At 44.8% G+C, this 17,354-nt stretch overlaps 1 protein-coding gene across 2 annotated transcripts in view; it reads right to left on the reverse strand.

The window, feature by feature from the left end:
- Positions 1–4,250: 4,250 nt before the first annotated feature.
- Positions 4,251–17,354, reverse strand: part of LOC121541513 (beta-adrenergic receptor kinase 2) — a 46,758-nt gene continuing 33,654 nt past the window's right edge. For both annotated transcript variants that reach the window (XM_041850581.2, XM_041850582.1), the window contains 12 exons: positions 13,668–13,746; positions 12,823–12,953; positions 11,915–12,009; positions 11,730–11,837; positions 10,631–10,697; positions 9,350–9,450; positions 8,849–8,915; positions 8,413–8,508; positions 7,592–7,754; positions 7,191–7,327; positions 6,548–6,661; positions 4,251–6,040 (listed from right to left, as the gene is read on the reverse strand). In XM_041850581.2, coding sequence (XP_041706515.1) covers positions 5,879–6,040; positions 6,548–6,661; positions 7,191–7,327; positions 7,592–7,754; positions 8,413–8,508; positions 8,849–8,915; positions 9,350–9,450; positions 10,631–10,697; positions 11,730–11,837; positions 11,915–12,009; positions 12,823–12,953; positions 13,668–13,746 — 1,320 coding nt within the window. In that variant the 3' untranslated portion in view covers positions 4,251–5,878. The remainder of the gene's footprint in view (positions 6,041–6,547; positions 6,662–7,190; positions 7,328–7,591; positions 7,755–8,412; positions 8,509–8,848; positions 8,916–9,349; positions 9,451–10,630; positions 10,698–11,729; positions 11,838–11,914; positions 12,010–12,822; positions 12,954–13,667; positions 13,747–17,354) is intronic.

Below are 17,354 nucleotides of genomic sequence, written 5' to 3' on the forward strand. Positions count from 1 at the left end.
CTAGGCCTAAACAAACCAACAGATAAATAGCATGCAAAAACTGAGGCGAGAGAGGGGAAAGCTGGAATGTTTTGGAGTCTATTGGGACATGGACAAAGGAGGGATGGATTGCTGTTGATATCGGAAGACTGAAACACACACAAACCCAAAGCCCACTCCACTTCTAGCAACAGCTAGAAAAAGCCATGTATCTCTGTCTTGAGGGGTAGAAATCAGCTGCCGTTCTAACCTGACTGACAGCTACAGCTGAGAGGGGGAGGAGAAGAGGAGGAGCCTCATAGAGAAAGGAAGATGGCTGGATGGGAAGGGGGGGAGTACCAGAGGGGTGAGTGAGAAACGTAGGGGAGTGAAAGGGGGAAGAGGGTGAGAAAATAAGAGAAAATGAGAGGAGCTAGGGGAAATTAGGAGTGGAGTGAGGGGGACAGAAGAGGTGAGGAAGGGGGAGGAAAGAGGGTTGCGACCCCTGACCTATCCCAAGAAGCCCCCAGTTTATTGACTGGTCCTTTTGAATAGTCCAGCACCCCCTTGGGCAGTATACAAAACAGGTTTCAGAGGGAGGGCACATCAAGTGGGACATGGTCCAATAACCCTTTTTTGGAAACGTAGGTTTTGATATATTTTTTTTACGTTGTTTTATGGTATCAATAGTTCAGTGTCTGTGCCCCAGTGTATTTCCCCATGTTTTTAAATTAAAATGTGGAATAAAACGGGTTTGAATAAATGCATCCCTATTTCATTAGTTGGATGATATGGGAAGATAAATTGGCATTTCTAAAGAATGAACATTACATCCCCCGACCCCCATGTTTAGGTTTGAACATGAACAACATGTGAACTCATAGAAATTCAGACCTCCCTTTGATATGATGACATACTGTGTAGTGTACTAAAGTATTGGCTCAACAGGTCAACAAACCACACGTTACACAAAGTAACACAAAAAAAGTGTATTTATTTATTTCTGAACTGTTTTATATAAGCAGTCCAACACATATGTTCCTACCTGTCTTAAAAACAATATAACAAAATTAATTAAAACAAATGTAATAACAATAATCATTTAATAATATTATCAATAACAGTAATCATCATCATAACTTTAATGGTAATAGTAACCCAAAGCCAGTAGTATTTGTGTTTGTTTGTGGCACATTTAAAATAATTTGTCTGATGGGTGTGTAAACCGGAATACTCTACAGCGAGACCTCTGGCGCGAGCTCGTAGACAGAGGGTGCTATTTCCCCAAAACACACAATAAATATGAACGAGCAAGAGTCCGGTATTTAAACAAAAATAATCTGGTAATTTGCAGGTACGATAGCTAAATTCTTTATGAGCAAGATCCGAGCCAAAGTCTTCACCACAAACAGATTTACTCACTTCAAAACCCCAACGCTCACACAGCGCATCCTCATCCGAAGATCGTCTCTACATTGTTAAATCTTTTTAAATAAACCTAGAGCATTTCGGTCAATTAATACACACACACACACATATATATATATATATATACACACACATATACAGTTAAAGTTGGAGGTTTACATACACATAGGTTGGAGTCATTAAAACTCATTTTTCAACCACTCAACAAATTTCTTGTTAACAAACTATAGTTTTGGCAAGTCGGTTAGGACATCTACTTTGTGCATGACACAAGTAATATTTACAATTGTTTACAGACAGATTATTTCACTTATAATTCACTGTATCACAATTCCAGTGGGTCAGAAGTTTACATGCACTAAGTTGACTGTGCCTTTAAACAGCTTGGAAAATTCCAGAAAATGATGTCATGGCTTTAGAAGCTTCTGATAGGCTAATTGACATAATTTGAGTCTACCTGTGGATGTATTTCAAAGGCTAACTTCAAATTCAGTGCCTCTTTGCTTGACATCATGGGAAAATCAAAAGAAATCCTCAGAAAAAAAATTATGGTTCATCCTTGGGAGCAATTTCCAAACGCCTGAAGGTACCAAGTTCATCTGTAAAAACAATTGTACGCAAGTATAAACATAATGGGACCACGCAGCCATCATACCACTCAGGAAGGAGAAGCGTTCTGTCTCCTAGAGATGAACGTACTTTGGTGTGAAAAGTGCAAATCAATCCCAGAACAACAGCAAAGGACCTTGTGAAGATGCTGGAGGAAACCGGTACAAAAGTTTCTATATCCACAGTCAAACGAGTCCTATATCGACATAACCCGAAAGGCCGCTCAGCAAAGAAGCCACTGCTCGAAAACCACCATAAAAAAGTCAGACTACGGTTTGCAACTGCACATGGGGACAAAAATCGTACTTTTTGGAGAAATTTCCTCTGGTCTGATGAAACAAAAATAGAACTCTTTGGCCATAATGACCATCGTTATGTTTGGAGGAAAAAGGGGGTTGCTTGCAAGAAGAAGAACACCATCCCAACCGTGAAGGGCTGGCAGCATCATGCTGTGGGGGTGCTTTGCTGCAGGAGGGACTGGTGCACTTCACAAAATAGATGGCATCATGAGGAAGGAAAATTATGTGGAAATATTGAAGCAACATCTCGAGACATCAGTCAAGAAGTTAAAGCTTGGTCGCAAATGGGTCTTCCAAATGGACAATGACCCCAAGCATACTTCCAAAGCTGTGGCAAAATGGCTTAAGGACAACAAAGTCAAGGTATTGGAGTGGCCATCACAAAGCCCTGACCTCAATCCTATAGAACAATTGTGGGCAGAACTGAAAAAGAGTGTGCGAGCAAGGAGGCCTACAAACCTGACTCAGTTACACCAGCTCTGTCAGGAGGAATGGGCCAAAATTCACCCAACTTATTGTGGGAAGCTTGTGGAAGGCTACCCGAAACGTTTGACCCAAGTTAAACAATTCAAATGCAATGCTACCAAATACTAATTGAGTGTATGTAAACTTCTGACCAACTGGGAATGTGATGAAAGAAATAAAAGCTGAAATAAATCATTCTCTCTACTATTATTCTGACATTTCACATTCTTAAAATAAAGTGGTGATCCCAACTGACCTAAAACAGGGAATCTTTACTAGGATTAAATGTCAGGAATTGTGAAAAACTGAGTTTAAATGTATTTGGCTAAGGTGTATGTAAACTTCCAACTTCAACTGTAATATATATATATGTGTGTGTGTGTGTGTGTGTGTGTGTGTGTATATATATACATACACACTTACATTTTTTGTTAGTTTTCCGATATGCCACCCTTTTTCATTGTCTTGTTTTGTCGTTGAGCTTGTGTGTGCGCGTAGAAGATGTGTCGACAAAAACATCTCCACTAAATAAACATACTGACAAGCGATTGAATGCAACACACACACACACTCATGCATGTACGCACACACACTGAATAAACCCATTACAACCAAGCCCTGTGTGTGTGACTAGTGGAGGTGCTGAATGCCAGATTCACTCCATGCTGGGACAAACACAAACACCTCTCCTCACACTCTTCTGTTCCACATCACCAGTTTGGTCACAGTTTTGTACCCTTTAGAAATACACATTCCTCAGATTCAAGGGTTGAGAGAGTGTGTGTGTGGCCAGAGGCTGGTGCTGTGAGGGGTTCATCCCGCAGGTGTCCAAGTTAAGATAGGAGGATTCTCATTGGTCCAGAACAGTCAGCCAATCAGCGACAGGTATTTGGCACATTGAACATCTAGTAACACATTATGTTAAAAAGGTGCGACAAAGTAGTTGCAACAAAAACAAAAACCCATTCATTTGGTTTAAAAAAATAAAAGACACCCTGAAAGGTCTCTCTCTAAAACGACATCACTTCCCCCTGAATGACCTGTGTAGGCTTCTAATAATATCAACACCCCCTAACACAAAAACCCTCCTCTAACTCCCCAGCCCCACATGCAGGTCACAGCTGTGGAAATGCATGGATATCACAGACGTGGAACGTTCTACTGCATGAAAAAAAAAAAAAAACCTGAAATTAAAATTGAGTGAACAAATCGTTTCTCCACTTCCCTCTCTTTTCTACAACCAAGCTGTGCATTCATGTCCTTCAGACGTCACGACTGTAGTCACAGCAGCACAGCTGGTTCTCCTAATATATAAAGCCTAGAGAAATATCAGTCTTCATTCTGGGTCACATTCAGAAACAATCTATAGGTTCAAACCAGACTGAAGTGGACTAACAGATTTAAGTTGCGGTTGTTGTCCACTCCAAATACTAACACACCCCGCGTCACCTACCACCTCTCTCTCTGCACTGACCTACCTATACAGCCATTTGTGTGTGTGTGTGTGTGTGTGTGTGTGTAATCTACGTCTGGATGGCTGCAAGACTATGGCGTACATATTAGGACTGTCCTGACACAATCACAATTTCTCACACAGCAAAGTATTTGGCCCTCTGGGGTTCAAAAGTCACACACAGTCCCGCTCTGAGGTATGCACACTGCCAGGTGAATGAAAGCTGTCAGAGGACAGATTCGCAGAAGTGTCCATTAAAGCAAACATGTTGTAGAGCAGTACTGGAGTAAAGGACTGGAGTAGTATTCAGGAGATGCACAGAGAAAGGCTTGGGCTATATACACACTTACTGTGGACCCATAAAGACCACTAGTCAGTCAGTACATCCCCCCCCCTTCATCTCTCTCTGTTTGACGGTGTGTCCTTCATATACACCATCCCCGGTTCCCATAGTTATGGGTGCAATATGGTCCCCAGTGTATATGGTTACCAGCAGCTGTGCAGGAGCCAATCGGAGAAGTTGGTCCATGGTGACAAGAGTTCCGTGCCAGAGAGTTCTGTATCCGGGGGCGACGCCTGCTTTCAAAACAGGTCCTCCTGGGCGCTCAAGTGACTCAAGTAAATATTGACATTGGCACTTTATGCACTTCAGTGACAGAGGGATGGGAAGATGGAGGGAGGGGGAGAAGAAGAGGGTAAACGTCTCTTCAAAAGTCAAAGCAACTATCTTTCGCTCCTTTTTTTTATTCTCTGTTGAAGGAATGCAGCCTGCTGTCAACCTCTATGACCCTATGTCTGGACACTCACAGCGAACACACAGCGACAATAGCGTACACACACATACACACACGCAGTTCATTGCCATTCTCTTGGTATGTCCCAGCAGGTCTCTGCTTCTGTCCTCCTCCCATCATCTTTCTGTTTTTCTCTCCTCCGCTTAGTCTCTCCTTTCCTCCTCCTTTCCCCTCTGTATGAGCTCACAGGAGAGGAATGTTATTGGTCCAGCCCCTCTCTCCAAGCGGTGCCATTGATCCAGATACTCATCACCTGCTTTAAGTCCCGCCCCTCCACTACAGTCAGCCAATCCTGTGGAGAGTGGCCGGCAGTTATGTGTGGCTCAGGTCCAGTCTCAAGACGAGGCTGGGGGAATGAGGGATGGAGGGAGGGATGGGTGGAGAGAAGAGAAGAGGAGGAGAGGCGGGGGCAGGTGCCCTAGTCTTCACTCCCCTACTCGGGACTGGTTTTTGCTGCTCTGCCAGGTTCAGTTGGTGTGTGTGTGTGTGTGTGTGAGGTTAGCTGTGTGGAATGATAGTCCATTGGGGCGAGAGGAAGAGGGGTGCGTGGCATCATTCTGAAGGGTCTAGCCGGAGAGGGAGGGGAGAAAACGCTCTGGTCTTCTTTAGATACATGCACTGGTTCCCACTTTCCTATTTTCTTCTTCAATGCATGGTCCGATGATACGTTGTGACTTTCGGTGTGTGTGTGTGTGTGTGTGACAACAGAGGAGAGAAGCTGGCAGGCTTGGTCCATACACACTCCAGGGTGAGAGTGTGGGGCTTTATTGAATGTGTGTGTGAGTGTGTGTGTCTAGGGCTGGGGGACTGTGGTGGGTGGGGTCATAGGGGATGTGGTTGTAAGAGGCGGTGTGTGTGTGGGTGTGTGCGGCCTACAGGCCGTTGCTGTTGCGGTGTGTGAGAGGAGGTTTGGAGAACTCCACCACCCCAGCCCGACCCTTCCCGATGACCTTAGGGGCGCGACGCAGCAGCTTCTGGGCCTCAGTAAACGCCTCGGTCAGCTCTTTCTTCCACTGGACAAACTCTGGGTCACTCTGCAGAGAGATAATTTTTTACATTTTAGTCATTTAGCTGACGCTCTTATCCAGAGCGACTTACAGTTAGTGAGTGCAATAATTTTTCATACTGGCCCCCCGTGGGAATCGAACCCACAACCCTAGCGTTGCAAACGCCATGCTCTACCAACTGAGCTACATGGGGCCTAACATTATTACACATACACACCTTCCATTTACTAACTTACAATAGAATAATTTATAATACGTTTAAAAAAAGGGTTGCAAAATTACGATTGCTTTCCCAAAATTCCCAGGTTTTTCTGAAATCCTGGTTGGAAAATCCCTGGTATTGGGAGGCAATGAGCAGGAAATCTGGAATTCTCCATCCAGGATTTCTGGAACACTTGGGAATTTTGGGAAAGTTAACAGAATTTTGCAACCCTAAGAGACAGAGCGAGAGAGAGCCACAAACAGAAAGCACGAGAAGGGAAGGGAGGGGATGAAGAGAGAACGCTAGAGAGTTATCGAGGTTGTCATACGTACCTCACACTGCAGGACAAACTGTTTCCCTCCTTTGATGCGCAGCAGGATGCACTTCTTATCTTTTATCTGTGTCTCCTCCACCGTCACGATCTGCTCCATCGTCAGCAGGTTTTGCTGCGGAACACACACACACACACAAACCAATCAGAAACACGTCCGGGAGGTGGGGAACCAATCACAAGCGGAGAATGAGACGGACCAATCAAAACGGCGCTAGAGAGCGAGGATGCTTCTCTAAACTAAGGCTGTCTGGAAGCAAAGCTTTAGAACGGAGGACACGTTCCAATCCATCTACTGTGCCACTGCAGGAGAGGAGAAGGTGGTGGGCCAGCAGCTGTCAGGCGTACCTTTGGGTTTTTTACTGTATGTTTTAATGTTTTCATCCAGGCCTACAGAACGGAGCGAGGACAGACGGACAACCTTCATGCACTAGACAGATGGGCAATGACGAAGAACACACACGGTCTCACACACACATCCATGGACACACACACGCTTGTAAGTGGAAACGCACAGGAAGAAAAACACACCCAGAGAACCACATCCGTGAAGAACAGAAGCACACAAACTGAAATACACGCACGTAAACTCGGACCGACACCCACTTCTAGAGGACGGTGTGAGGTAGAGGTGTGTGGCTCACCCGTGACTCTCCCTCTCCCCTCCACTCCACTCGGTTGGGGAACAGGTAGAAGTATCTACGCTGCCACTGCGTCAGGAACGGGTTGCCCAGCTTCAACATGTAGCCGTGCATTATACAGTCCTTCCCCAGGGCGTAGTCTAAAAAACACACACAATAAAAATACTACAATAACACTGTTACCACAAAATAAACATGGAATCAAAGCCAGCTTCAGCAAGTACAATAAAAAAATAATAATTGTGAAGTAGAGCTGCACTATAAAAAAAATAATATATATCGTATTAATAAGTGTTTAGTTATTCAGTAAAAATATTGCATTAGGATATTTGTCCATATCGTGCAGCCCTAGTGTGATGTGTGTTATGCATGTGATTATGTGTATGCATCTCCCTCAGCCTTACCCTCTTCATGGCCCAGCTGTTTGTTCTTGGCCCTCTTGCGGGCCTCGTTCTTGTCTGTGTCAGAGTTGACGGCCTCGTACACAGTCTCAGCCACCTCCTGCTGCCAGCGCTCTGAGATGACCAGGGGGAAGTTCTTGTACAATTCCTGGTCACTGTCCAACAACTAGAGGGACAGAGAGAGAGAGAGACAGAGAGAGACAGAGAGAGACAGAGAGAGAGAGAGAGAGAGAGAGAGAGAGAGAGAGAGAGAGAGAGAGAGAGAGAGAGAGAGAGAGAGAGAGAGAGAGAGAGAGAGAGAGAGAGAGAGAGAGGATAAAGAGAGAGAAAAGGGGGAAGGGGGAGAGGGAGAGAAGGAGGGGGAGAGAGAGAGGGAGAGAGAGAAGGAGAAAGGGGCAGAGAGAGAGAAACAAAACAAAAGTCAGTGACGCAGGTATGATGTGTAAGGTTAAGTAAAGTGATTCCTCAGATGTTAACCACGTCACCAGTCGCTGTGAGATCTGCTAAGCTGGGCAGCATGACTGTAATTAAGGCAACCTGGAACGCGCCCAAAGTCCCCGGTACTGTTGTGTAATGTTAAAACTCTGTTGGAAGGACTTTCTCTGTGGGCCGCTCTGCATACTGACAGTGTCAATACTGAACACTGATGGAGCCACGTTACACCTCAGCCTCCTGTGTGTGTGTGTTCGGTGTGTGTGTACATCAGCAATAGGATGTAGGAGTGTGTAAATCCGGATTATAGGTTTAGCTTTTATATAACGCTATGTATTTTCTGTTGATACCCTTGGTGGTTTCATGAGATAAGGGCTGTGTGTGTGTGTTACCTTGATACCCTTGGTGTCCTCTTCGTCAAAGGAGCCAATGTCAAATGCATCTGCTGCATTTACCTCTCCCCTTGGAGGGATGAGAGGGGGAGAATACTGGAGGAGAGAGAGAGGAGGAGAGAGCGAGAGAGAGGACAGGAAGGAGAAGTATAAAAGGAAGAGAAAAGAAGAGGGTAAGTAAACAAAACAACAAGATTCCTTCAGCAGAGTAACCATGGCAACATATCGAGCATGAGAGAGACAGAGAGAGAGAGAGACAGAGAGAGAGAGAGACAGAGAGAGAGAGAGAGACAGAGAGACAGAGAGAGAGAGAGAGAGAGAGAGAGAGAGAGAGAGAGAGAGAGAGAGAGAGAGCGAGCAGGGGACGAATGTCCAGACTGGCAGGCTTTATAACAAACCTGTTCTCCTGATTCATCACACAAACTCTAAGGCTTACCTTCTGAAGATACACTTGCTGCCAGTCGATGCCTTTGAAGAACAGATGCTCCTTCACCTCTGGGGCGCTGTGTGTGTGTGTGTGTGTGTGTGTGTGTGTGTGTGTGAAGATGGAGAGAGAGAGGGGGGAGAGAGAGAAAAAGCCAGGTCATTCTCATGTTGGAACAGTTCCTCATCTAAACAGCAGGTGGCAGTATTTACCACAGCGAACCAAACTCCTAATGGAACTGAGCTCTACAAACTAGTTTATGGACCCTTACAAAATCCTTTCATAGTATTCACACTAGGTGTTATACCCGCCACAGAGAAGTGATGGAAAGATTGAATCAAGTAACTCATGTTTTAACTATAATGTTGCATTGGAAAACAATGGCTCTCCCAGCACATAAATACTGTCAATGAGTCTGAAGTCCAAGGTTAAAATGTCTTTACTCAGCTAAGACCTAACATTAACATCAATGAGTGAAAAACAATGGAAGGAGTAGCAGATGTGAGTGTGTACCCTCGTCCCAAGCAGCCCAGTCTCTTGGCCACGTCTCTCTGCAGCAGACCCTCCAATAGACCCTTCAACTCCACAGAGAACGAGTCTGGCAACTCCACATTCTAGAACGAGAGAGAGAGGAGAGTGAGGGGGTGATGGAGATGGAGGAAAGCCAGGGAGAGAGTAGTACCATTTCCTCTATAACAACACAAGACACTAACTTGATTTATCATGCCAATAAAGTGCATCTAATATGCATTGAAAATATAGAGGTGATCTTTAATTGTGTGATCTATAATTCTGTGTTTGTTCCATAGCATATCCCCTCCTTCCTCCACCCCCTTCCCCCTCTCTCTCCTCTGCCATAATTCTCCCCCTCATTCTTATCTAATAAAACCATTCATCAGATTTCATTAACATAACTGACTGACTTATTGAGGACAGAGAGAGAGGGGGAGAGACAGGGATTACATGGTTTACTCCGATCAAGTGGTTGGATTAAATCCTAATCCGAATGTGATCACAATTGAAGATACTTTCCTTGTTTAGCTCGCTCCTTACAGAGGGGTTGTGTGTGTGTGTTTCCTCTGCTCTGACACCACATAATATTGTGGTCTAATAGTAGGCATATTCTGGTCACGACCAAGGGTGACCAACCCTCCTCCAGGAGAGTTACTGAATGTGCAGGTTTTTGCGCCAGCCCTGCTCTAACACCCGATTCAGCTAATCATGGTCCTGAAGAGCAGCTGCAACAAAACCCTGCAGGAGCGTAGCTTCCCAAGAGGGTTGGGCAGCCCTGGTCTGGACCTCCCCTCGTAGTCTATGCTAGGAGACCCACTCTCTCTCTCTCGCTCTCTCTCTCCCTCTGTGGTGTAATCTGATGCTATTGGCAGCAGGCAGGGCGAGGGATGCAAAGTTAGGATGCAAATACCCTTGCTTTCCTGCCAGAACCTCTTCGCTCTCTTTTCTGCCCCCCCCACTCTCTCTCTCCCTTGCCTCTCACTCATTCACTGAGCATTATCAGACAAAGAGTTGGCAGGAGTTTTGGGCAACATCTGTGAAGATGATCTCCCCAGGATATGTAATAATGTTGTGTGCGCACACGCTAGTGTTTCAGTGTATTTAAGGATAAAACCTTATTATGTGTGTATATATGTGTTGTGTCAACATGGACTAACCACATGTCGTGTGCACATAAGACATGTCAGTGTGTTTTAGTGTACATTAAAACTTCTCAATGTGTGTGCACTGTAGTGTACAAAAATATATCTTATAGTGTGTGTGTGTATAAGGTGGCCTTACCATAGTGAGCGTCATGCGGTCAATCTCGTGTTTGTCTTTGGTCTTGTGCTGTCTGAAGGGACTGTGCCTAGAGAGAGAGATGGAGAGAGAAAGAGAAGCTGTTAGTGTTACTGTAGAGAGGACGGAGCTGAAAGGAGGGAAGGAGTGAGGAATACAGTGAAAGAGAGATAGATGTAATATGAGTGATGTCACACTGTGGCAACCTAGTCCTCAGCAGATCCACCTGCAACGTTGAAAAAGCAGATCACACTTGCATCATTCTCTCTCTCTCTGCCCCTCGGTCTCCTCCTCTCTTTGACCCTTCCTCTTTCCCTCTCTGACCCCCCCCACCTCTCTGTCGACTTTGAAGTGTTCAAACACAGACACACACATCAATGGAACGACAGTTCAGCCTCCCTCCCATGCACTTCACACCCCACCTAGCAACCGTTACCACCCCCCACACCCCTCAGATGTACTGGGCCCAGACCTCTGGCATTTACACACTACACATGAAACACACTGTCACACACACACACACCACATCAAACACACACACGACAGAGAAAAATTGATAGGGAGTGGGTGAGAGGGACAGACAGAAAAGGCAAAAGGGGTAACAGAGAGTGGGGGAGAGAAGAGAAAATAGAGAGAGACAGTGACAGACAGAGAGAGAATAGAGTGAGAGAATAGAGAGAGAGACAATCGAGGCTGGAAAAAGGAGGGATCAAAGGGGAAGAGCGATCAATGGAGAGAGAGAGTTTGAGAGATGAGGGGAAGCAGTAGTCTGAACCCTGGTGAGAGAGATGGAGGAATTAAAGGGATACTAGACGATTCTGGCATTTATTGTTCTACTTACCCAGAGTCAGATGAACTCGTGGATACCATTACTGTGTCTCTGCGTGCAGCATGAAGGAAGTTAGCGGTAGTTTTGCGAGCCAATGTTAACTAGCGCAAAGACTGGAAGTCTACAGGTACTGTGAGTGAGTAACCTGTTGTAGTGGATGGTGAGCGCCAAGGATAGAAAGAATGATAGAGGGGATGCAGTAGTAATGAAAGGATCAAACGATTGATGAAGGAATAGAGGTGGGGATGAAAAGAAAAGTGTGTGTGTTCTTACCCTCGGAGCAGTTTGAAGAGCATGCAGCCCAGTGAGAACCAGTCAGCGCTACTGTCGTACGCCGTACCCTTCTGAAGCACCTCCGGGGCCATGTACCCATGGGTACCACTGCAATATACCAGAACACTTTGTTAGTAACACACACTGCAGTAATGCCACACAAACACACAGGGTACGGTACTTACACGCTGGCGTGAGGTTTCTTCTTGGAGAAGTCACAGGCCAGACCCAGGTCTGAGATACGCACGTGACCATGCTCATCCAATAGGATGTTAGCAGGCTGGGGGGGCGAGAGAAAGGGGGAGTGAGAGAAGAGAGCGGGAAAGCGAGGTTATTAACATCTAACAACAAAGTAGAAAATATTTGTATAAAAACAAGGCCTTGAAATAACGCCAGGGAGAGTTAGCTCAGAGACGCCAACAAGTCCAATATCATCAGATCTAGAGTAGAGTAGCAGCACTTCTGTTTGAAACGTGATCAACTGACATGGTGAAAAGACTTAAATTGGAAGTGTCGCTGCATCTCTCTTTCTCTTCCTTTATAGGAAGTATCCTGCTTATCTTCAGCCATTTGGCCCAGACACTAGCTACTAAATCTAGAAGCACAAACACACGCGCGCCCATACACACTCGCGCGCACACCAACAAACTGTGCTTGTATAAGCTATATTTTTCCTAAGAAGAGTGCGTGTGATAGATGTGTTTATCTCTAGTTGCAAAGCTGCTATCTGATTATGTACACACGCCATACCTCAACACTGTTACTAACGGTGACCAGGCCAAACTAGAAATGTGAAATATTGATTTGTATCCGTTAACAGTTCTTAGAATGTGCTCATTGATTGGGTGTGTCGTCAATGTCCGCTCGTGACTCCTGAATACTCAATCCATGGGAATCAATAGGAGAACTCAACAACACCAGAGAGGAACACATTAAGAGAGCACATAAGAGAGAGAGAGAGAGAGAGAGAGGAAGAGCGTGAGAAAGAGCGAGGAAGAGAGAGCGAGAGAGAGGAAGAGCGAGAGAGGAAGAGCAAGAGAGATGGAGAGCGGGGGGAGGTGATAAAGGGGAGGTATGGAGTATGGTGTCCTACCTTGAGGTCTCTGTAGACTACGAAGCGGTTGTGCATGTGTTCTAGTCCCAGGATGATCTCTGCTGCGTAGAAACGCATCTCCTTCTCACTGAACACACCATGCTGAGACAGGTGGTAGTGCAGGTCCCCTCCTACACACACACACACACACACACAGTTAATACCAGTCCTCCAACACATCTTTCAGCGTGTGACAGTCGGCATGACCCAATAAAGAGTTATGACTTGATCAATACGATCTATAAAATGAACTCCTGGTGATCTACTCCGGAGGGCGAACGAGGATCCATGGAAGATTACCCCAGAGACACACACACACACACACACACTGATCTCCTACTGAACGTTTGGAGCTGTATTCTAATTGGGATGGGCCAAGTAGAAAAGTGTGAGAGTGTTAACTGCTGTCTAAATATGACCCATTGTCAGTGTGTGTGTGTGTTACTGGGTCTGGGTACCAGTCTGTTTAGCTAACATCCCACTCCTGATACTTCGTGTCATATGCTATGTTTAGCATGACAAGGAGTTGCAAGGAGTAGAATGATAAAACAGACTGTTAACCCAGACCAGTGTGCTACCACTTGCAGACTCTGAATCCATTGGAGACTGCCTGGAGCTGCAGATGTAGCCTACTTAACCATAGGACAAGCCAGAGAGCGCAGAGAGCCATCAGTGATGCCCTGTCCCATTCTGTGTGAGAGTGTACTTCACAGGCTCCTCATTTCAAAGTGGAGGAGTGCTCAGTGGGACAGACCTCTACAATGACACTCTTCATGCTGACTGGTAGAACCAGTTGTGACCTTTCACCTTCCAGAACCCGGCAGGCAAGTGGTCAAGAACCTTACCGTTCATCAGGTCCAGAATGAAGCAGAGTTTGTCTGGTGTGTGGAAAGCATACGTCATGCACACTATGAACGGACAGTCCTAGAGAGAGAGAGGGAGGGGTGGAGGGAGAGAAAGAGGGAATAGATAGATGTTTTTTTTTTATGTGCTTAGAAAATGTCAGACATAAGTCAATTTGAAAATGTTTGCGCTGTGCATGTGAATATACATATATATGCATACATACAGTGAGGGAAAAATTTATTTGATCCCCTGCTGATTTTGTACATTTGCCCACTGACAAAGAAATGATCAGTCTATAATTTTAATGGTAGGTTTATTTGAACAGTGAGAGACAGAATAACAACAAAAAAATTCAGAAAAACGCATGTCAAAAATGTTATAAATTGATTTGCATTTTAATGAGGGAAATAAGTATTTGACCCCTCGGCAAAACATTACTTAGTACTTGGTGGCAAAACCCTTGTTGGCAATCACAGAGGTCAGACGTTTCTTGTAGTTTGCCACCAGGTTTGCACACATCTCAGGAGAGATTTTGTCCCACTCCTCTTTGCAGATCTTCTCCAAGTCATTAAGGTTTCGAGGCTGACGTTTGGCAACTCGAACCTTAAGCTCCCTCCACAGATTTTCTATGGGATTAAGGTCTGGAGACTGGCTAGGCCACTCCAGGACCTTAATGTGCTTCTTCTTGAGCCACTCCTTTGTTGCCTTGGCCGTGTGTTTTGGGTCATTGTCATGCTGGAATACCCATCCACGACCCATTTTCAATGCCCTGGCTGAGGGAAGGAGGTTCTCACCCAAGATTTGACGGTACATGGCCCCGTCCATCGTCCCTTTGATGCGGTGAAGTTGTCCTGTCCCCTTAGCAGAAAAACACCCCCAAAGCATAATGTTTCCACCTCTATGTTTGACGGTGGGGATGGTGTTCTTGGGGTCATAGGCAGCATTCCTCCTCCTCCAAACACAGCGAGTTGAGTTGATGCCAAAGAGCTCCATTTTGGTCTCATCTGACCACAACACTTTCACCCAGTTCTCCTCTGAATCATTCAGATGTTCATTGGCAAACTTCAGACGGGCATGTATATGTGCTTTCTTGAGCAGGGGGACCTTGCGGGCGCTGCAGGATTTCAGTCCTTCACGGTGTAGTGTGTTACCAATAGTTTTCTTGGTGACTATGGTCCCAGCTGCCTTGAGATCATTGACAAGATCCTCCCGTGTAGTTCTGGGCTGATTCTTCACCGTTCTCATGATCATTGCAACTCCACGAGGTGAGATCTTGCATGGAGCCCCAGGCCGAGGGAGATTGACAGTTCTTTTGTGTTTCTTCCATTTGCAAATAATCGCACCAACTGTTGTCACCTTCTCACCAAGCTGCTTGGCGATGGTCTTGTAGCCCATTCCAGCCTTGTGTAGGTCTACAATCTTGTCCCTGACATCCTTGGAGAGCTCTTTGGTCTTGGCCATGGTGGAGAGTTTGGAATCTGATTGATTGATTGCTTCTGTGGACAGGTGTCTTTTATACAGGTAACAAGCTGAGATTAGGAGCACTCCCTTTAAGAGTGTGCTCCTAATCTCAGCTCGTTACCTGTATAAAAGACACCTGGGAGCCAGAAATCTTTCTGATTGAGAGGGGGTAAAATACTTATTTCCCTAATTAAAATGCAAATCAATTTATAACATTTTAGACATGCGTTTTTCTGGATTTTTTTGTTGTTATTCTGTCTCTCACTGTTCAAATAAACCTACCATTAAAATTATAGACTGATAATTTCTTTTTTAGTGGGCAAACGTACAAAATCAGCAGGGGATCAAATACTTTTTCCCCCCTCATACATACATACATACATACATACATACATACATACATACATACAGTACCAGTCAAAAGTTTGGACACACCTACTCATTCAAGGGTTTTTCTTTATTTTTACTATTTTCTACATTGTAGAATAATAGTGAAGACATCAAAACTATGGAATCATGTAGCAACCAAAAAAGTGTTATACAAATCAAAATATTTGAGATTTGAGAAATAGCCACCCTTTGCCTTGATGACAGCTTTGCGCACTCTTGGCATTCTCTCAACCAGCTTCACCTGGAATGCTTTTCCAACAGCCTTGAAGGAGTTCCCACATATGCTTAGCACTTGTTGGCTGCTTTTCCTTCACTCTGCGGTCCGACTTATCCCAAAACATCTCAATTGGGTTGAGGTCGAGGGATTGTGGAGGCAAGGTCATCTGATGCAGCACTCCATCACTCTCCTTCTTGGTAAAATAGCCCTTACACAGCCTGGAGGTGTGTTGGGTCATTGTCCTGTTGAAAAACAAATGATAGTCCCACTAAGCCCAAACCAGATGGGATGGCACATCGCTGCGGTAGCCATTCTGGTTAAGTGTGCCTTGAATTCTAAATAAATCACAGACAGTGTCACCAGCAAAGCACCCCCACACTATAACACCTCCTCCTCCATGCTTTAAGGTGGGAACTACACATGCGGAGATCATCTGTTCACCCACACCGCGTCTCACAAAGACACGGTGGATGGAACCAAAATATTCCAATTTGGACTCCAGACCAAAGGACACATTTCCACCGGTCTAATGTCCATTGCTCATGTTTCTTGGCCCAAGCAGGTCTCTTCTTCTTATTGGTGTCCTTTAGTAGTGATTTCTTTGTAGAAATTCGACCATGAAGGCCTGATTCACACAGTCTCCTCTGAACAGTTGATGTTGAGATGTGTCTGTGACTTGAACTGTGTGAAGCATTTATTTGGGCTGCAATTTCTGAGGCTGGTGAACACTAATTAATTTATCCTCTGTAGCAGAGGTAACTCTGGGTCTTCCATTCCTGTGGTGGTCCTCATGACAGCCAGTTTCATCATAGCGCTTGATGGTTTTTGCGGCTGCACTTGAAGAAACTTTCAAAGTTCTTGAAATGTTCCATATTGACGGACCTTCATGTCTTAAAGTAATGATGGACTGTCGTTTCTCTTTGCTTATTTGAGCTGCTCTTGCCATAATATGGACTTGGTCTTTTACCAAATAGGGCTATCTTCTGTATACCCCCCCCACCTTGTCACAACACAACTGATTGGCTCAAACACATTAAGAAGGAAAGAAATTCCACAAATTAACTTTTAACAAGGCACACCTGTTAATTGAAATGCATTCCAGGTGACTACCTCATGAAGCTAGTTGAGAGAATGCCAAGCGTGTACAAAGCTGTCATCAAGGCAAAGGGTGGCTATTTGAAGAATCTCAAATATAAAATATATTTTGATTTGTTTAACACTTTTTTGGTTCTACATGATTCCATGTGTGTTATTTCATAGTTTTGATGTCTTCACTATTATTCTACAATGTAAAAAATAAGGAAAGATCCTTGAATGAGTAGGTGTGTCCAAACCTTTGACTGGTACTGTTAATATATAGACAGAGTTTCAACATAAAGCTTTGTGTGAGTGCGTCTGTGCTAAGATAGAGTCAGACCGGTAGATCTGAAAATGATACTCCCCTGTACCGTGTATGTGAACATACATGTATACTGTATATACAGACAGCTTCTGGACTGAAACGTGTTTGTGTGTGTGCTTAGATAGTGTCAGACATAGGTCAATCTGAAAATGATACTCCTTTGCGCTGTGTATTTGAATATACCTATACTGTATATGTATACACAGAGCCTTGACG

The sequence above is a fragment of the Coregonus clupeaformis genome, chromosome 27 (assembly GCF_020615455.1).
Source record: "Coregonus clupeaformis isolate EN_2021a chromosome 27, ASM2061545v1, whole genome shotgun sequence".
NCBI classification, from domain to species: domain Eukaryota; kingdom Metazoa; phylum Chordata; class Actinopteri; order Salmoniformes; family Salmonidae; genus Coregonus; species Coregonus clupeaformis.